Source organism: Pistacia vera, unplaced genomic scaffold (genome assembly GCF_008641045.1).
Source record: "Pistacia vera cultivar Batoury unplaced genomic scaffold, PisVer_v2 Contig306, whole genome shotgun sequence".
NCBI lineage: Eukaryota > Viridiplantae > Streptophyta > Magnoliopsida > Sapindales > Anacardiaceae > Pistacia > Pistacia vera.
In genome coordinates this window covers 275,459-294,662 of record NW_022196120.1, presented here as the reverse complement: position 1 = coordinate 294,662, position 19,204 = coordinate 275,459, and the positions used below count along the sequence as shown (strand labels likewise).

General features: G+C 36.7%; 5 protein-coding genes across 10 annotated transcripts; 2 read left to right on the top strand and 3 right to left on the bottom strand.

Moving 5' to 3' along the window:
- Positions 1–79: 79 nt before the first annotated feature.
- On the bottom strand, positions 80–3,734 carry LOC116135964 (pentatricopeptide repeat-containing protein At5g01110-like). 6 transcript variants are annotated; one of them, XM_031421675.1, is made up of 4 exons: positions 2,464–3,734; positions 649–2,322; positions 475–539; positions 80–264 (listed from the first exon to the last, which is right to left on the bottom strand). In XM_031421675.1, exons 1-2 carry the CDS (start codon positions 3,635–3,637, stop codon positions 992–994), a joined length of 2,505 nt encoding a protein of 834 aa, XP_031277535.1. In that variant the 5' UTR covers positions 3,638–3,734; the 3' UTR covers positions 80–264; positions 475–539; positions 649–991. The 6 variants fall into 6 exon arrangements, with proteins under 6 accessions (XP_031277535.1, XP_031277534.1, XP_031277529.1 ...); XM_031421674.1 differs by having other exon boundaries at positions 475–542; positions 649–3,734; XM_031421669.1 differs by having other exon boundaries at positions 649–3,734.
- A 906-nt stretch (positions 3,735–4,640) lies between these two features.
- Positions 4,641–5,419, bottom strand: LOC116136013 (FCS-Like Zinc finger 3). The gene is made up of 2 exons (XM_031421732.1): positions 5,181–5,419; positions 4,641–5,057 (listed from the first exon to the last, which is right to left on the bottom strand). Exons 1-2 carry the CDS (start codon positions 5,294–5,296, stop codon positions 4,886–4,888), a joined length of 288 nt encoding a protein of 95 aa, XP_031277592.1. The 5' UTR covers positions 5,297–5,419; the 3' UTR covers positions 4,641–4,885.
- Positions 5,420–8,861: 3,442 nt separating this feature from the next.
- LOC116135990 (probable dolichyl pyrophosphate Glc1Man9GlcNAc2 alpha-1,3-glucosyltransferase) lies at positions 8,862–11,700 on the top strand. The gene is made up of 4 exons (XM_031421698.1): positions 8,862–9,633; positions 10,127–10,333; positions 10,663–10,900; positions 11,004–11,700. The coding sequence occupies exons 1-4, from the start codon at positions 8,896–8,898 to the stop codon at positions 11,423–11,425; spliced, it is 1,605 nt and encodes a 534-aa protein (XP_031277558.1). The 5' UTR covers positions 8,862–8,895; the 3' UTR covers positions 11,426–11,700.
- A 1,292-nt stretch (positions 11,701–12,992) lies between these two features.
- On the top strand, positions 12,993–14,733 carry LOC116136002 (E3 ubiquitin-protein ligase ATL4). The gene has a single exon (XM_031421709.1). The coding sequence runs from the start codon at positions 13,397–13,399 to the stop codon at positions 14,384–14,386; it is 990 nt and encodes a 329-aa protein (XP_031277569.1). The 5' UTR covers positions 12,993–13,396; the 3' UTR covers positions 14,387–14,733.
- A 400-nt stretch (positions 14,734–15,133) lies between these two features.
- Positions 15,134–17,607, bottom strand: LOC116136012. The gene is made up of 2 exons (XM_031421731.1): positions 17,292–17,607; positions 15,134–15,842 (listed from the first exon to the last, which is right to left on the bottom strand). Exons 1-2 carry the CDS (start codon positions 17,371–17,373, stop codon positions 15,241–15,243), a joined length of 684 nt encoding a protein of 227 aa, XP_031277591.1. The 5' UTR covers positions 17,374–17,607; the 3' UTR covers positions 15,134–15,240.
- Between the last annotated feature and the right edge of the window lie 1,597 nt (positions 17,608–19,204).

The window sequence follows — 19,204 nt, the reverse complement described above, 5'->3', positions numbered from 1 at the left end:
ATTTCATTTGGATCTTCTCCAATGTCGCACAATGTATACAAAAAAAATAAAAAATAAAAATAAAAATAAAAATTGAAGAAGTTCCTCATAGTCTGCTACTGGTTGCAACAGGCAAATGCTGATATTTTGATATACCCATGATTATGATTGCTTTGGAAAGCCGCCTATATGCAGAGTGTAGCCACTACATGAATTGTCACTGCAAACTTCAATAATTGTTTGCCATCGCAGGGCAGATATACCTTCTTCCACTTGCAACACCAACTGCACACAGCAACAGAGCATATGTACCTCATTGTTAGTCACCAATTTTCAGCATCTCTATCTCTTCTCATGAGATCTGGTTCTATTCTATAGAATCGGTTTTGTTTTAGTTCACATTAAGGTCACAATCCACAGTACAGAATTTTAAATATGTACAGAGGAGAAATAAAAAAAAAAAAAAAAGGGATAGAGGAGCAGTTATAAGCTAACCTGTTACTTATCTACTCTGTCATAGTATATCATGGAACTCCCTCCATAAAACATGATTAAGTCACCTGCTAGAAATCAACTGCAGTCAGCATTATACATCTCATTAATATAATTTTCTTGTAATGGATTTGATTAAAAAAATAAAAAATAAAAAAACACTTGCGCATGACATACTAAGTACTAACACACCAGAAGAGCCGTCAGACAACTTTTCCCAATGGATTACAGCTACTCTGATAGCTCTACCCCAAATCTTTCGATTTCCTTGCTCTTGCAGTACTTTCAATTACAATCTTGTCTTTCAATAAAATCACCAATCTCTCGTAAAACCATCTCAAATGAAAAAATTCACCTCTTCTCACCAGAGCTGCTGTTTGTACCACCATTATGCAGAAGAGTACGTGCACAGAATGCCATGGTAGTCCTGAGACTGCCATATGCCAATTCATGATTACACAAGTGATCCAGGGAGGCACAGAGAATGGAAGATGCTAAAAAAAGAACTATGAGTCAACTTTCAGGATTCACTTGAACCACATTCAATGAGTTTAAAAGGACTCTGACTGGTTTTCCCATGAGGTCTGTTTCTACATAAATAATCATATGTAATGTACATGAGGAAGTCCAAAAAGAGGCTCTTTCCAGATGTTTCTTTAGCAAATTCAGTATTTCCTTTGATGTTATTGTAGGCTCTGTTCATTATTATATAGGAAGTCTCATCAAAATCGAAGGAAATCTCACGTAGCTTCTGACTCCACAACAAAGTCTTCTCTGGCATGCCCTGCTTGCAAAAGTGGGACAGCAACGTATTAGTAGTAATGACATTTGGAACAAAGGCCATCTTAAGCAATTTTGCAGCTACTATCATAGCTCGATCCAGTATGTCATTACAAACACCATTCATCATAGTGTTATATGTGACTGTATTCGGAACAATACCGGCTGTAATAAGCTCATCCAGCATAATCACAGCTCGATTCATTTTTCGAATATTGCAGAAACCATGGATCCGTATGTTATAGGTCGTAATATCAGGATACCAACCATTGGCATACATTTTACTCACAAACTCATCTGCATTAACCATGTCTAATGCTTTACAGTACCCACCAATCAAAGTGTTGTATGTGGTTATATCAGGGACTAACCCAGTCCGATACATGTCCATAAATGCATCAATTGCAGATTTCATTCTGCCTTGTTTGCAAAAGCCATTAATGATTATATTCGCAGTAAAGATATCTGGAAGCAGACCGTTTTGCCTCATCTCTTTCTCCAATTTCAATGCTTCATGCAACTTCCCATGGCTACAAAACCCAGAAATTAAAGAGTTGTATGTAAAGTTATTTGGAACAAACCCTATCGTTAACATTTCTAAAAACACATTATATGCATCCTCCACCAGGCCTGCCTTTGACAGTCCATTAATGTAGGCTGAGAAGGCAACGGCATCAGGAAACATTTTCCTCCTATCCATCTCATTCCACATATTTTGAGCTCCCACTAGATCCCCCATCCTAAAGTACCCATCCAAAAGCATGGTGAAAGCCACTTTATTGACGGGAAAACCCTTCTTTATCATCATACACAAAAGCTCCCAGGCTTCTTGCAGTCTCCTCTTCTTGCACAAACCAATGAGCAGAGAACTGCACGTGGATGAAGAAGGAGTCAGACCAAACTTATCCATAGTTTTATATACTTCATAAGCATTTTCTTCTAAACCTTCCCTGCTATAAGCGGCAATAATAGAGTTGAAGGCAACAACACTTGGAGGTATTCCTTTCTCAAGCATATCCTCAAAAAATTCCAGAGCCTCATCCAAATGACCAGCCCAACATAGTCCTGCAACTGTAATATCATACAATGAGCAATCTGGAAGCAACCCCGACACTGACAAATCCCTTAACAACCCGTCCCCATCTTCTTCCCTACCATATTTATAATGCCCGAAAAACAAAATATTAAAAGTTACACTATCAGGAGCTATACCTCTGCTCTTCATTTCTTCATAAAGCATGATAGCCTGACCAATGTCCCTTGCTTTAACATAACCGTTAATCAGGGTATTATATATTACCACATTTGGAGAAAGACAAGCATCTTGAATCCCATCAAAAATCTTCCTTGCTTGCCCCGTGTTTCCCTCTTTGCACAAGGCATCAATAAGTGTATTGAATGTAACAATGTTTGGTTTGCAGCCCCTTTCAACCATCAAATGCATCCAATATAGACCATCTGAACTCTGCCCCCTAATGCAATAAGCATTGATCAGAATGTTATAGACATATGTGTCTGGTACACACATATACTTTTGCATCACATGAAACAAACTCTCACCAATGCTAACATACCCTTTTCTACAAAATCCAAGTACCATTACATTGAAAGTATAATTAGAAGGCCTAGGCCCTTTACCAAGCATATCCCTAAACAATTTCCACACACTACCATAATCACCAATTCTAAGCAACAAGTTGAAAAGTGTACTAATTGCAGACAAGCTCGGCCTGACTCCCTCTTCCCTCATTCGACACAAAATCTCCATTGCCTCCGTAGCCATTTCCACACGCAAAAAGCCACGCATTAGCGTATCAAGTACAGAGAAATCTGATTCGTATTGATGGTGACCCCCCCACATAATCTCTACAAAATCTTTACTCCTACGTACTCCAATTCTACTTATAACCCACGTAACTATATCTTGTGCAAGAAAGCGGAGACTCTCTGCCGCTAAAATATGCGCAGCAACACAACAAGACCGAATTATAGACTCGGAATCATCGCGAAATGCAACTTTGAAGAATGCAAATGCCGTCTCTTGAGTTTCTAATAGTTTCATTATCTTAACTAGTAAACATGGGCAAAATTTTTGTGAAAATCCTCTCAAGATATATCCTTTTTGATTTTTGATAAGTTTTGACAACCCCAAAACGATTTTCCGCCGCTCATTTGAATTTATAAATGTCAAAGAATTTGACTTGGGATTACAGAAAGGTAAAAACTGATTTAGATAATCAAAGCTGTCACTGTTTGAAGAAGCATATGAAGAAGAGTTTTTTAGGGTTCGTGAAAAGCTTGAGGTATGCGGTTTTGATGAAGAGAGAAGAGGAGATGAAAACTGTACCTTGATAGTATTGCGCACCCGGTGCACGTTAGATGACATCCGAAGTTTCCGGAGAAATGTCGGAGACGAATTTCCGGCGAAGGGTTTTAGAAAGGTTTTGTTCAGTTCGGCGGGGCAGTGTATCAGCTGCGGAGCAAATGTCCGTCGCTTGGCACTACCAGTCGTGCGCGCTTCCCTTTTTTTTTTAAAGCCCAAAATGAGTTTTTTGGGCCCAAATTAAGCAAGTTGGGCTTATGGAAACAGTCACTTCATATACAAATTCACTGTATAAATCGATGTGTTTTAAGCAGGAATACTAGACTTACCGATCCAACTACCGACTTTGACATACCGACCCAACTATCCAAATCTCAAAATTCGACTCAATTCACATGAGTCGGTATGTCAAAGTCGGTAAATCTAGCATTACTAGTGTTTTAAGATGATTTAATAATTTTATATTTAAAAAAATTAAATAATTAAAATAGATTGTTGCTACATCTTTTTTGTAAGAAATAATTTGTATATGTAACATGACTCATATAAATAATATAAAGGCTTCATTCTCCGATCATATGATTCATTATCTTCTAAAACAATAAATTTAAAGAATATAAATTAAAAGCTCCTTACCAACATTACAAAGAAAAATATAATCATGTTTAAGTTCCGTGTTCTTAGGTTTTTTTTTTTTTTTTTTTTAATAAATTTATTTTAGAATCACGTACCAACTGCCCTGATTGGAACAAATGTTATAGGCAAACAGCGAAATAGAGGGTGTGAATGTTATGTGGTATTGGTTTTAGATAAATCCGTTTAACTTGTATTAGTTAAATTTTGAGTTATTTGGTTCCCATCCCTCTGTTCATAAAATGGCAATGGGTTGGGTGGTGGGAATTTCGGGCATATATTAGACTCGAGAAACTTTTTATCGGGTTATTAACCATCTTAACATCCATCAAATATATGGAAAAATTAACTTAACTGCCAGTCTGTTGTTGATTGCGAAGCTGAAAATCACGATTTCATTAAACAAAAAAAAAAAAAAAAAGTACACAGATCATCCCTTACAAGGACGCTACCGTTGCTTCCTCTTAAATCTTATGAACATTAATCCAAAAAAAAAAAAGAAAAGAAGCAAAATTATGGGATTGGTTTTGCTTCGTCTCTCACCCACTCACAATTCACCATTCACTTTCAGATCGAAGTCTGGATCATAATGGTTTTACTATTACGTGGGAAAATGAAAAACAAAATTTAGAGCGTTTGTCATCCATGGCCAACTGTCGTTGGTTTAAGTCTTAAGCCTTAAGCCACAGCTACTGTTCCAGTCCGTACAGTTTTGTTGGGTGTAGTAGAATTCTTAGATTCTGTTTTTCTGATAGATGATGAAGACGACCTTTTCCAGCTCTTCTCCTTCGCCTCATCTATCTCTATCTGTTCTTGTCTGCACTCTTTGCTACAAAAAGGTGTGTTTCCTCTGCAAAATTCCATAAAAATCCAATCAGTAAATCATACTTAAATCGAATTTCAATAAATCAAAACTATTATTGGATCTAGATTTATATGATTTTCTTAATTTCACATCAAAATCAAATCTAACCTGTACATGAAGATGTCGGAGTTATAACCAAGTGGTTTCCGGCAAAGAAAACATGCATCAAGAAAGTGAGGTTCCTGATGATGGTGATCTGCGCACCCGGCGTAGTAGTAAGACATCGTAGATGAATTTGAATTTGAATTTGAATATGAATACTCGGAAATGGCTAAAATGCGCCGGTAGTCACAAGCCCGCTAATGGAAGATTGAAGAACGAGAGAGGCGGAGAGAAAAAGTGAGATTGGTAGCTCTATTTATGGTGACATGGCCAAGAAAAAGGTTGTTGACTTGAGACAATCCTCTACATTAGTCACCACTCTAAGAACATACTCTAAACTAATTAAATCGCTTTAATAGTTTTTTCGTACCAAGTGTCATGCCTTTTATTGGGTGATGGATAAAGTAACAGCTATACAACGGGGAAGTTTATTTAAAACCAACGGCGATTTACAGAAATCTGTGCGGATGAATCTAGTGGCGCAGTACATGAATGATACATCTCTTTCACAAAAATAAAGAATTATTTTTATTTCCAATTGGTCCCCTTAATTTATGATTTCTTTTAATTGTTTGTGTACTATTTAGATTCTATTCTCATCACCTAGACCCTTCTACTGGCAACCACACCACTCTTTTTTTCCACAATCTACTTTTCTTAGTCCAATCTAATCGTTTTAAATGAATTTAACATGATACTTTTTTGTTCAAAGATGCTCAATAAACAACTTTTGTTAGGAATATATGTAAATCAAGTAAATCATTTGAATGTAGGTCTACCACAATATTTTTAAAAATTATAAAGAACAGGAGCTTGAAGAAATGATTAAGAGCTTGCGGGGTTTTAATAAATTATAAAAAATACAGGGTTGAAATAAATTTTGTTAAAGTTTTAGGACATGTAATAAACTTGTGATGATCTCTCTAGAGTCCAAGGACCACTTTTGTCGTCACTTTCTCCAACTAGCAGTTAAGTGTGTGGGATGGCCCACACTTCCCTAAATAACAATAAACCGAACTTGGAGCTGAGTAGACTGGGACCCATCAACCTCACAAAAGCAAACACATACCATTGATTAATGGGACTATCTGACGCATAATCTTGCTGGCTCATTTTCCAAGGTCATTGTCCCCCCGGCCCCACCCTGCTACCCGTTTACATTGGGCAGCTTCTGCCCTGTACACGTGTGCCATATCTTGTAATGTATTACCAGCGCAGCATCGTGTAATTATTAGCACGTGCTACGTGGCAAATTGATTAACAAAAAGAAAAGTAGTTTCTTTTTTTGTGTTATTGGAAGAGTACGTTTAACGAGGTCAAGAGATCTAGCGGTGTATATTTGGCCACACCCACATATTATTTGATCTCAATTATTAAAAGGATATATTGCCTCCCCCCCACGTTGGAGCATCAACGTATTGTCGTATATTTTATACAGCTTGTTTGATGGGAGTGAGGTGAGGCCTAAGGCTAAGAGTGGGAGCTTACGTGAGATTTGGGAGTTGGAACATGTGAATATTACATGAGCAAGATTCTATAATCTCATTAACATCATCTTTACTAAACAACGATCGATATCGAGTCACTTGTCTTTTCTTAATCAATTTTACTTTAATTATTTAGACATGTGTTCCAATACAACTAAGTCCAATTACCATATTATTCAACCTTAGTTACTTTATTTGAGCTTCAGCTTCTGAGTCCAAGTTCCAACATGCCGGTGAGAGACTGGACCACATCCCAGTTTCAAGATCAAAAGTCTGGCTTAAGTTTCCCGATCTTGGCCCGAAGCCTGTTCAAGAATCCCTAAAAAAAACCTATTCTCACGAATTTCTATTTGGGTTTTTTTGTATTTTTGTATACTAATTTTATTATCCTTTTCTTAAAATACATGTACAATAAAAAAAAAAAATTAAATAACCTATTATATATTAACGAAGATTATAAATAAAGCATATTATGTATAAATTATGATGTACAACATATATATGGTATATACTATATGTTATATACTTATATATTTATATACTATCTCTGATATATAATATATAATATATAATGTATAATGTCAAATGTATACCATATATAATGTGAATGTATAACTTTTGTTTCATAACATTAAAACATATATATATATATATATAACTTCTCTATAGTCATAATAGTGGGACTAACTAATTTTATTACTATGAGAAGGTTATAACTTAATAGAGATGTAGTTAAAAAAATTTCTTATTTCATAATTCATGTTTTAGTAGTACAATATTAGGATTTCAATTCATGTTTTAATAATATTAGGGTTTCAATTCAACGCTTCAATTGCTTACTTTTGAAACGGATAGAAGATTGTGTTTTGAAACCAACAAAGATAATTGTCCGCGATGGAATTGTAAATGCAGTTGCTGCATGACAACTGATGTGAAGTCACAAACAATTGCTAATTGTTTTAAGCATTACAAATTTAGGATCCCCAATATTGATGAATTGCAAATTACAAATAAAGTATATGAGAAGAATCAAAGAGTCATTGTAGAATCCAGTGATCAGATTCAACAACTTCACTACACTAATTGAATAAATATTAATGTCTTCTTTAATCATCCAAATGAGTAATAAGTCATGTATGTTTTAACAAAAGAAGAAATCATTTCTACAATTAAACAAGAAGAGAGAGGAAATAATTATAAGAATGATAATACAGAAATACAAAAAAGTTTCATGTCAAGAAGATGTAAACATGCTTGAGAAGCTATAAATGTTTTGGCTTTAACAAGAAAATGTCCATGCTAGCGAATAATGTATCCACAAGTTAAAAGATGTGGTAACAACTCTAAAACATAAATTATTGTCCCAAACAACTTCAGATAAATATTTTATTTCATCTTAAACCTTTAATGTAAAATAGCACATATTTTTTCTATAATGTACAAATAATTATTACTATGTGGAGGCAACTTTCCTTAAGATGAGAATTAGAAAAATTATAACTTATTACAATGTGGAATTTATTCTTATTTATAACTATCTCAAATTGGGAATATAATTTTTTATAGCTATGTAGAATTTATTCTTATATAGAGTATCACTATAGAGAAATTTTACTATATATATATATATTACAAATATTTATAATGATTTATTAAATTTAATCTAGTTTTATTTATTACCTATTTATATATAGTTTCATAAAATACTTACACAATTATAATTTGTCATTGTATATGTATATTTGATTTTCAAATATTAAAATTAAAATTAATATATATAATATATGGGCTGGGGAATTCGGGGCCGGGGCGGGTCGAGGCAAAACCTATCCCGGCCCCAGCCCGTCCCTGAATTTCGGTGCCAATCTTAGGCTTGATCCCACCCCAAAGCCAAAACGATTCAGAAAAAATCTGTCCCGTTCGAGCCGGGCATGGGTGGGTCCCCGCGGGGCTGGGCTTTGTGCCCATCCCTAACCACATCCCAGTTTCAAGTCTCGCTTAAGTTTCCCTGTGGAAGCCCAATGCAGTAACAATAAATGGCCCGGACCCATATGGTCGAACATTGGGCTTGCTGGCAGTGACTCTCTCTAATGGGTTTATTACATTATCTGGGTTGATCTAGTATAGGGCCTATGGGCAAATGGGTTTTGAAGATACTTAGAATAGTAATGGTGTATGTCACACAAAAGTATTAACTCTGTAGAGTGTGCGCGAGGTTGTTGCTCCCCAATTCTATGGAAGACCAAAGTGCAGGAAGAAGAGGCAACCTGCTGCCACAAGTGTTATGGTTCTTCTTCATCGCCGCATGCGTAAAGCTTCTACTTGTCCCATCATATCACAGCACTGACTTTGAAGTTCACCGCCACTGGCTAGCTCTCTCTCATTCTCTCCCTGTCTCTGATTGGTACTTGGACGAGACCAGCCCTTGGACTCTTGATTACCCTCCATTTTTCGCCTACTTTGAACGATTCCTCTCCATTTTTGCGCACCTCATCGACCCTGAGATTGTCGATATTCAAAATGGTCTAAACTACAAGGCCAATTCGGTTATCTATTTTCAGAGAATTAGTGTTATTTTATCAGATTTGTGGCTATTGTTTGGGGTTTATAGATTGAGTAAAAAATTGGAGGTTAAAAGGCGAGATTTGATGTGGGTATTAATTATTTGGTCTCCTGGGCTGGTGATTGTGGATCACCTGCATTTTCAATACAATGGGTTTTTGTTGGGTTGGTTGTTGCTCTCGATTTCGTTTCTACAAGAAGGGAGGGATTTAATGGGTGGGTTTGTTTTTGCGGTATTGTTATGTTTCAAGCACTTGTTTGCTGTAGCTGCTCCGGTCTATTTTGTTTATTTATTGAGACATTATTGTTGGAAGGGCATGGTTAGGGGATTTAGCCGTCTTTCTGTAATGGGTGCGTTGGTTGTGGCGGTTTTCGCAGCGGCTTATGGGCCATTTGTGTACCATGGGCAGGTAAGTCTAACTTTCTTTGTGGCTCAAAATCGTTGTGTAGTTTTGATTATGAATTTAGTAATAATTTTCACTTGAATGTGCTTTGATTTTTAATATTTCTAGCCTGAGTCCATTTGGCATAAAGGATTAGATATTTAGGTGATGGAATCATTTGATTATCTTTGACTGTGGTTTTTTTAATTTGTAAGGGTGTCTGTTCTGTTTTATATGTTCCACCTCCTATGCTTCTCTTAAATATGTTTGTTTTGCCTCTTTTTTGTTTATGTAAAACCGTCTACTTCTAAGTATAATCATGAGTTAATTCTTCAACGGGAGACTATAATTTGAAAGTTGAAATCACATTCCATGGAGTTTTTTTCAGGCTTTTTAAACACAATAATTGCAGTTTTACTTTTAACAAGCTTTTGAGCTGATACTCTTCTATTTTTATTTCATGGAATATTTAAATAAATTCAAATGAATTTCATTTGAGTCATCCTATTCATGTTTGCAGATACAACAAGTCCTACGCCGCATGTTTCCCTTCGGCAGGGGACTTTGCCATGGTTATTGGGCTCCAAATTTTTGGGTTTTCTATATTCTATTAGACAAAGAGCTTGCTTTCTTTCTCAGAAAAGTAGGTTTTAATATCCAAGTGCCGTCAGCTTCTTTCACCGGTGGCCTTGTAGGAGATTCGTCACCTTTTGCTGTACTCCCTCAGGTAATAATAAATAATCAACTTGACAAATATGCACAAGAAATATGACAATCACCCTAATTACTTGATGAATGGGGAATGTTTACCTTTTGCAAACTCCTCATTTGGTAATTCACAAGTTAGTCTCCTTTCCAGTGTTCGCTTTCTTATATTGGACTCAGAAATCTGACCTAGCAGAGGGAGGAAGATTGTGTATTCGTTTCTTAAATTACTAAAAGGAATTGTGATTCTGTTTTTTGACCATAAGAAAATATGCTTCTGCTATATCTGCACATTTATATTCCAAGTGCTGGTGAGACTTATTTTCAGTATACTATAAAATGAAATGGCAGATCACCCCAGTAACCACCTTTATCATGGTTTTGCTTGCCTTGTCTCCTTGTCTGATCAAGGCTTGGAGGAATCCCATACCTGGGATGATTGCTAGATGGATAGCTTATGCCTACACCTGCGGTTTTTTATTTGGGTGGCATGTACATGAGAAAGCATCGCTTCACTTCGTGATTCCCCTGGCTATTGTTGCAGTTCAAAGTTTGGAGGACGCAAGGCATTACTTCGTGTTGTCTATAGGTATGCAATTTGCTTAGCTTATGAATCATTAGCTCTTATAGTTCTTACATGCAGCAATTATTTATATGCTGATGGGGGATGTTATATTTTGTATGTCATGCAGTATCTTGTTATTCACTATTCCCACTGCTATATGAAGCCCAAGAATATCCAATAAAAGTTCTGCTGTTGCTGTTGCACTGTGCTTTGATGTGGATTGGTTTTTCTGCACAATATGCTGAAGATGCAGTAGCTAGAGCAACTGCAACTGCAACTGCACCTGCACCTGCACCTGCAAAGAAAAAAGTTGCTCAATCAAAATTGAAGGCTGCTGCTTCTGATGAAGGTGGATTTGTTATTGGGTGGATTGGGAAGATTTATCTGTTTGGTCTTTTGGTTGTTGAGATATGGGGTCAGTTTTTACACCCTTATCTTCTTGGTGACAAGCTTCCTTTTGTACCACTAATGTTGATGTCAATATATTGTTCACTAGGGATAATGTATTCTTGGATTTGGCAGCTGAGATGGATAATTAAACCCACCTGATTTCAATTCCCTGGGTGATGTTTGTATACGAACGTGACATCTTAACACATTTCTTGTATTCATATGGACAATTTTGGTAATCAAAAGATTTGTAACAAAAAACAAAAAAAAGCTTTGAGGAGTACCTAAAGAAGTCTTTTCCTTACTAGAATTCCGCATGATTGTGCTACAATGGAGTTGTAAGATTTATCTGCTGCATTTGGTTATTTTGCGTAAATTTCAACGGGCCAGTGTCTCGACTTCAATATGGTTGTTGGTCATTACTTTTTTGTTTTTTAATGAAATCCCAGAGATCTGGTATCAATGGCGATGGACAATTGTAAGGATATTTATTGCTTTTACCTGTTGCGTTGCTGCGTGTTCTTTATTGTGAACGTTTTCATCTAATATTTTCTGGAACTTCAATTTTACAGCTATGTTTAAATTAATTCAGTGAACATATGGGTTGCATTATTAGTGAAAAGCAATTAAAGTACCAAGGCAGAACAATTTAGTTATGTTGTTCTGAAATCCTTTTATAATGTTTAACACGACTTCCCTCTAGAGAAGACATCTGTAAATATATTGTTGAATTTTGATATCGTGTTGAGAATTGGATGGTAAAAGAATTGAACGAGTGTTGGGGGATTTATCACTTTTTCCCTCTTCTCTCCTCCTTTGTGGACCTATTTATATATTATTCTTTGAAACTTTTGCCAATGTTTTCTTCTTCAACCTAATCATAAAGGAGAGTATATGAATCTAAAAAAGAAAAGTAATTCTCTTTCTCAGGTCAAATGTGTGTTGCTAAATTTTGTTCTGTCCAACCTTACATACATCAATAAACGTGGGGGAGAAGGAAGTATCTCTCAACTAATTTCTTAAAAATAGAAGAAATTAAAATGTTAAAATGGGATAAGAAAAAGGTATGAATGTCAAGTTATTTAGGGACATGCCAAGAGTACAAAGTAAGCAAAGTTTTATTAATTGTTACTGTATTATCACTTTAACCCTTTTACTGCTGTGTGGATCATTCATTTATTCTATTTCTGCTTCTGGTGTTTTAATTAAGAGGTTTGTTGAAGAATTGAATGCCCCATTTTAATGTTGTGTTGAAGTCCACCTGTTCCATCTTCAGTCGTATCGTGTTGGGGCATGGCGTCAATTTGAAAGTTTGTCATGTGTCATCATTCTGGTTGAATGGAATTAAGGTGGCCTAACCTAACCCATTTGGATTGAGTTCACCTTTTTCACGTTATTATTATGATATTGACATTGATATAGGTGAGCTAATTGCATATTGTTATTTTAGTTTTGACTTGTACAATGTTTTAGGTCACCTCTATGTTTACATCAATCATTCCTTTTCCAACCAAAACTAAATAGTTTAAAAGGTGGCAGCTCCATTTTACTGATCATATTCCTGATCAAATAAATATTCTTAGCTTTCAGAGCATGCCAAGAGTGTGAAGAAAGCAATGTACTAGTAGAATATGCACGCGCAACCTACTATTTTTATGCTACTAATATATCATATTCATATATAACAAGGTTGTGTTGTGACACAGTTATGCTTTTTATTATATGATTATGGAACGCCGCGCTTCTTGGTTTCCATCATTCCATTCCACGTCCATATCCTGTTTTCCCATTATTTTCTATCTAATTAATCTACAACTAATATAACGCTTCTCATTAAGACATTAACCAAGGTTGGTTCCTTCCTTGTTTCAATTCATTCAAGTCCATAACTACTTTTTTTTCGTCGAGAGAATGAGTACACCCCGCCTCTGCCCGCATTTACTTCCTTCATCTTATTTTGGCAGTCTGAATGAATGAAGTTTTAATGACTTGTTTTCCTCACGTGATTTCCACGCCTCCACCGCCACCTTCATTCCACTCCCATATTATTTCATAAACTCGCCACTCACCCCCCCTTCTTTCTCTTTAGTCTTTACCTCGCTCTCTCTCTCTCTCTCTCTCTTCCCCGTTATGTCAACTCCACCTCCTCCATATCTCAATGTTATTGGAGCTGATATTAACACCAACGATGGAAACACTCATCACTCTCATTCTTTGGATAAATTCAAACCAAGTATTATCATTATCATTTTAATCCTAGCCATTACTTTACTTCTTTCTATCTCTCTTTGTCTCCTTCTTCGTCATCTCAACCGTCGCTGTCTCCGTCATCTCTCCACCGTCACTACTGTCTCAACCAATAATACCGACTCACGCCGTCTCTCTAGTCGCCGTGTTTCACCTGAAAATCCTACGTTCTCTATCCTTGACTCTCTTCCGCTCTTCACCTTCTCCTCCGTCACTCACCGTTCCTCTTCCGGCGGAGATTGTGCTGTCTGTTTGTCAAAATTTGAGCCACAGGATCAACTCCGTCTCCTTCCTCTTTGTTGCCATGCGTTTCATGCTCTATGCATTGACACCTGGCTTGAGTCCAACCAAACTTGTCCTCTATGCCGCTCGCCGATCAACGCCTCTGAATCTGATGTTTTGAAAGCAATACATCCTTCTTCTGCAGCTGTTGGGGGTAACGATAGCTTTCGTCTTGAGATCGGCTCAATCAGCCGCCGCCAAGCCGTTCCAGAATCAGGTGAACCGCAGCCAAGATCATACTCTCTCGGTTCATTTGATTACATTGTTGAGGGGGATTCCGATATCACAATGAACCAAACATATCGGAGAAGTGTTTCCGATAAAGAGGACATTGTAGCAGAGTCAGTTACAGCTGCTTCAGAGGCCAACTTAGCATCCGAAGTAGCCGTGGGAAGGAACTGGCTCAAGGACTACGTTGACAGGCTATCTTTTTCTCTTTCATCACGAACGATATCGTTCAGGAGCTCTGGAAGGTTCTTCACTGGAAGCAGTCGGCGGAGCGATGTCGCTGGTGTTGGAGATTATGACTTGGAGGCCAATCGTGTGGGCGAAGAAATCAGCGAACTGTTTCGTTGGTTCTCAGGGGTATGAGCGTAAATATGCGTCTTATTTAGGTGTATTTGTAATTTTGCCTTCACTTTGGCTAGGATCACTCTGTTTTGCTTTATCCACTACACACACGAGCATAATCAAGTTCAGGTGAAGGGAGGGACCGGATAGAGCAAAATTGGAAGTGGATAGAGCAAAATTGGAAGTGGATAGAGCAAACAGAGGGACACCATTTATTTCAGTTTTATCTTGTATAGATAGAATAGTTGTGGATTATCTTCCAAATTTGCATTTTATAAACAATTGGGAAGTTTAGGAATTGTTACTTTTAATGATCATAATCGGTGTTTCGTTTGCCGTAAATCACGGGAAATTTTACTTCACTCTAGTACGAGAAATTAATGATTTGTGTTTTATGGAATTTACTTGTTTTTGAGGTGTTTTATGTTTACACTTTACGACAGATTTGGATGGTAGTTGAAACAGATGTTAAACTTCTTTGCTTTGTTCTTCAGACCAAAATAAAACCACGTGTAAATATAAACATATTTTGGCTAACTAAATCCGCTACATAGAATGTTCTTTTTCTTTCCAGATGTCGTGTTCTTGGCCCTCTCGGGTATCACCAATCGATAGTAAGTCCGAACCTTTTTTGTTTGGGTCATGGATGGGCTCACTATGGTTGAGCCCATCTGACTCTGACGGCCTGACCTGACTCATAGGAAAATGTGGATACAAAATTAAAGGTGAAAACATATGGCAAACAAACTTCCAGTTCCAGGCATAGCACGTGGTTTTGGGAATGGTCAAGACCATCTCAAAGATTCATACTCATCAAAAAACTGATAAAAAGCTGAAAAATTATACAGGACCTTTTTCACAGTGTTATTATCCCCTCACACTAAGTTGCAGTAACAATTTTGTAGAAAATAAAAACATAAGAAAACCATGGTCATTATATAGTTGTTAAAAAACAATGTCTTCTCTGCTCCAGCACCACTGCATGGATATGTACTTCCACTGAAGCACCCTTTCTTTTGTTTAATCCCTTGACCTTGATCTTCCAGAACAAATGTGGAGTTTGTGACACCATCACTAAATAAAACACACCAATAAAAACGTTTATGATACCCAACTAACCCCACTCCTACCTCTGTATGTGATTTATTTCTCACAAGAGATAAAGTTTTTTTTTCTTTCACCAGAACATTTGAAAACGCTAGTGATGGCTCAACATGTTTCGATTGACAACCAACAATGTGGCCTGTTATGGTGCCAACAGTTGCTAGCTCTACACCACAGTTGGGAGCAAAAACTTCTGTGAAGTCATCTTCTGGTGGTTGACAGTTCACAGCATTTCCATTACTGCAGTTCCCCTTGCATAATTCAACATATTGCAAGGCCATGCAGCCCAGACCAGGACTGTCCTTTAGTTTTGGGAGTTTTTGAGATGTTCGGTTGTTGTTAATGATGTCGACAAGTTCATTTGCAGGGTTTCCTACAGATTAAACAACATTCAACTATAAAACAAAGTGTATGCTCAAATATATTTGCTACACGCATTCAACTGTTTTTTTTTTTCCTCCTATTAGCATACATAATCGAAGCATTCTCTAAACCAAATATGATTCAGTATTGGGATTAAGAATATCAAAAAGCAACAACATATGGAATTCAGGGACACCAAACACATGCTAAATTCTCTTTAGAACATTTAATTACAGCAACAAATAAATTTCTTCAATGTAACTAAACGAATTTTTCCAAATTTTGGGTCTGTGAAAGGTAAGGTATTTTGCTTCAAACAACAAAAGAAAGAACATGTGAAGCAGAAGGTCATGAGAGAATTGATGTAACAAGCTCTATTTGGCTTTATGCTGGTTATATCTAATCATTGAAGTTCAAATCATGAAACCGTTCGATGAACATAGACAGAAAGAAGCTGGTTATATCTAATTACCAGTATATTCAATCAAAAAACTCTCCAGAATCCAAATTAATGGTGAGGTGGGTGATCTTCTTCATAGTGACGAACTGATATTCAAAAACCCTAAACCCCAAAGCACTCTAGCTATCAAAAAGATTATAGGTTGCAATTTCTGTCTGTCTTTTCTCTCTCTGTTTTTTCAGTTTTGGGAAAAACAAAGGGCTTTAATCCATGTCAATTCTATCAGTGAAGGGGAATGGAAACCATTGATCTGCTTTATATCCAAAGATTATTAAGAGCCATATATGTGGTTTCTCTTTTGTGATGAAGGTAACAGTTAAAGGTGAGTATTTACAAGATCCAAATTTCATTCCTCACAATGTATATAGTAACAGTTAGGAGGAGAGGCATCTGGCATTGACTGAGAGCATTCTAAGTAAACAAGCATAATATCTAATCAACAGACAATCTCAATATATCAATCTAACTCTCACTCATGCGGTTTTTCCCGTGATGACAAGCTGAGACAATTGTCCCTGGCTACTGAGTAGTCATTCTACTGAACCCAGCATCACATTAGGCCCCTTACAGGAACTCAATTTTGCACTCTTCCTGGGCATTGTATTTGCCATAAAAATAAAAAATAAAAAATCTTCAAATTTAAAGTTTAGCGCACACTTTCCCAATGTTTCTACCAGTACTGGCACAGTACCAGTCATCCTCCATTTTTTCTTGTTAGTTTTCTTGGAAAACTCAAAGTCTTTGGAGTCTCAAAATGAAAGAAGGGTTTTGTTGTCTAGGTCCTAAATACTAACTAGAGTCTTAAGATTCAAAACTTAAACGTCAATCCTTTTGCCTTCAGCAAAAGAAACAGAGCATAAAGAAATACAGACGCAATAACATTATGTACAGTTGCTACAACTATTTCAAACTCAATTTTCAAGCAACCACACGACACAATAAGGAAAGTAATAGTTCAAGAAAGCAAACAAATAGAAAGTGAAGAGCTAAGTGCATTACCATGTTTCTTGGAGAAAACAACAAGAGACAGCACTAGATGACAGAGAAGAATGAACTCACAAAAACAAAGCTTCCTCACCATTATAATGCAGGGTTTGTTAAAGGAAATGTGAAAAGGAAAACCCTAGGACTGAGAAAAGGGTAACTTCTTTTATAGCGATGGAAGAAGAAAAGAAAAACGAATGGGTGAATTTTTTTTGTGGGAAAAAGTTGGGGATAAAAGTGTAACAGAGAAATAGATTACGGAAATGGTGGTCCCGAGTGGCCGTTTGAGTCTAAGAAATGGAGCAGACATTCAATGGCTGGATACTTGGAACGGGACCCCATCTCCACTTAAACCCACATTTATTGGCACCATTTAATCAATAATTAGCAAGAGCTTCAACCTTCAAGCATCACTTCTGCTTAAACCAAAGGAGAAACTTAAAATCTGCTTAAATTTAACTTTATTGATACTATCAATTACTTTTTCCACTTTCCAGCTGTTTTGCTTATTCTTATTTTGAAATTAATTTTAAAGGTTATCAAAATTAATGTTTCTTACGCAATAAATGATAAATATAAAACTAAAATCTAAAATTAAATTTTCCTTTTTTAAATGAAAATTGTATTTATTTTTCTAGATAAATATCGACCTTGCAGTTGTAATACAGAGTAAACGACTTTTTCCCACCCAAATAACTGTCTAATAACCCTTTTCCATCCAAAACATTTCAAAATACAATTTAATTACCAAAAACACAATTCTATTAATAAATTTCGTTGTGAAGAAGGGCAACGGTCAAAATTCTATTATAAATAAGGGGCAGGATGGTCAATTAAAATGACACATGATTCAGCGACATCGTTCGACACGATTAAAGATTTTACGATTGATCTCAATGTCGAAAATTGTCTCCAAGTCCACTACTAAATAAACTCATTGGCGTTCCCCCTTCAAAACCTCTAATCTTCCCACCACTCAAAATCACAACAAATCAATCAAACAATCAACACACTTCCAAAATCAATCAATATTGACACCAATTAACAACAAATCAATCTCTAATTTTACCCAAAAATTAACAAAATTGCGAAACACTAAGGGGAGTGGTGGTTGGCGAGTAGTGAGCTACCATGGTCAAGGATGATAGGGGTTTGGTAGGGGTTGGCCAATGAACACAATGGGTCTTAGGGAAGGTTTCCGATGACGGAATCAGTCGAAAAAGGGGAATATTCGCACGACACATATGGGAGGGTAGCAGTCGACAACGATGGGTTTAAAAGGTCGAGAAGGTTGGGGGTTTTGTTGGGGGATTAAGGACTTGAAGATGGTAGGGTCAGGAGGGTACCAACGATGCTGAATTAGGTCAATTTGGCTTGAGATATGCTAATCAATTCACCCAAACGACTTCAAAAAAACCTTCAATTGAAACCCAAACACACAATTCACATAAGAAACCTTAAAAGAGGTCTCCAATGAGCTATCACCGTCTAAATTGTTATGACTTTTGAAGAGGGATGATCGGTGATTCATTTGGCGGTGGAAGGTCAAATTATGGTGGTTGAAGTCGACCGAAATCATTATAGAAAGGGCAGCAACTCTTCCACGAAAACTCGTAGATGCCGATGAATGGTGGGTTCGATGAGGACAATGGAAGATAGGTTCTAATAAGGGAGGCATGAGGAACAAGATGATGGTGGCGAGGAGTCGCAATAATGTCGGAATCGGTTGGCGATGTAAAAATGACAATTGCAATTAGAGGAGGGGGATGAAGAAGAAGAAGATGGGAGTGATTGTGGGTGGGGTGAGAGGGGTTTTGGTGGGAGGATGCCAGTGAGTTGAATAGTGGTGATGAGGTTGATTTCTGGCACCAAAATTTAGGTTAAGATGCGCGGAACTTTAATTTATGGTGGCCAATGATTGGAGGTTG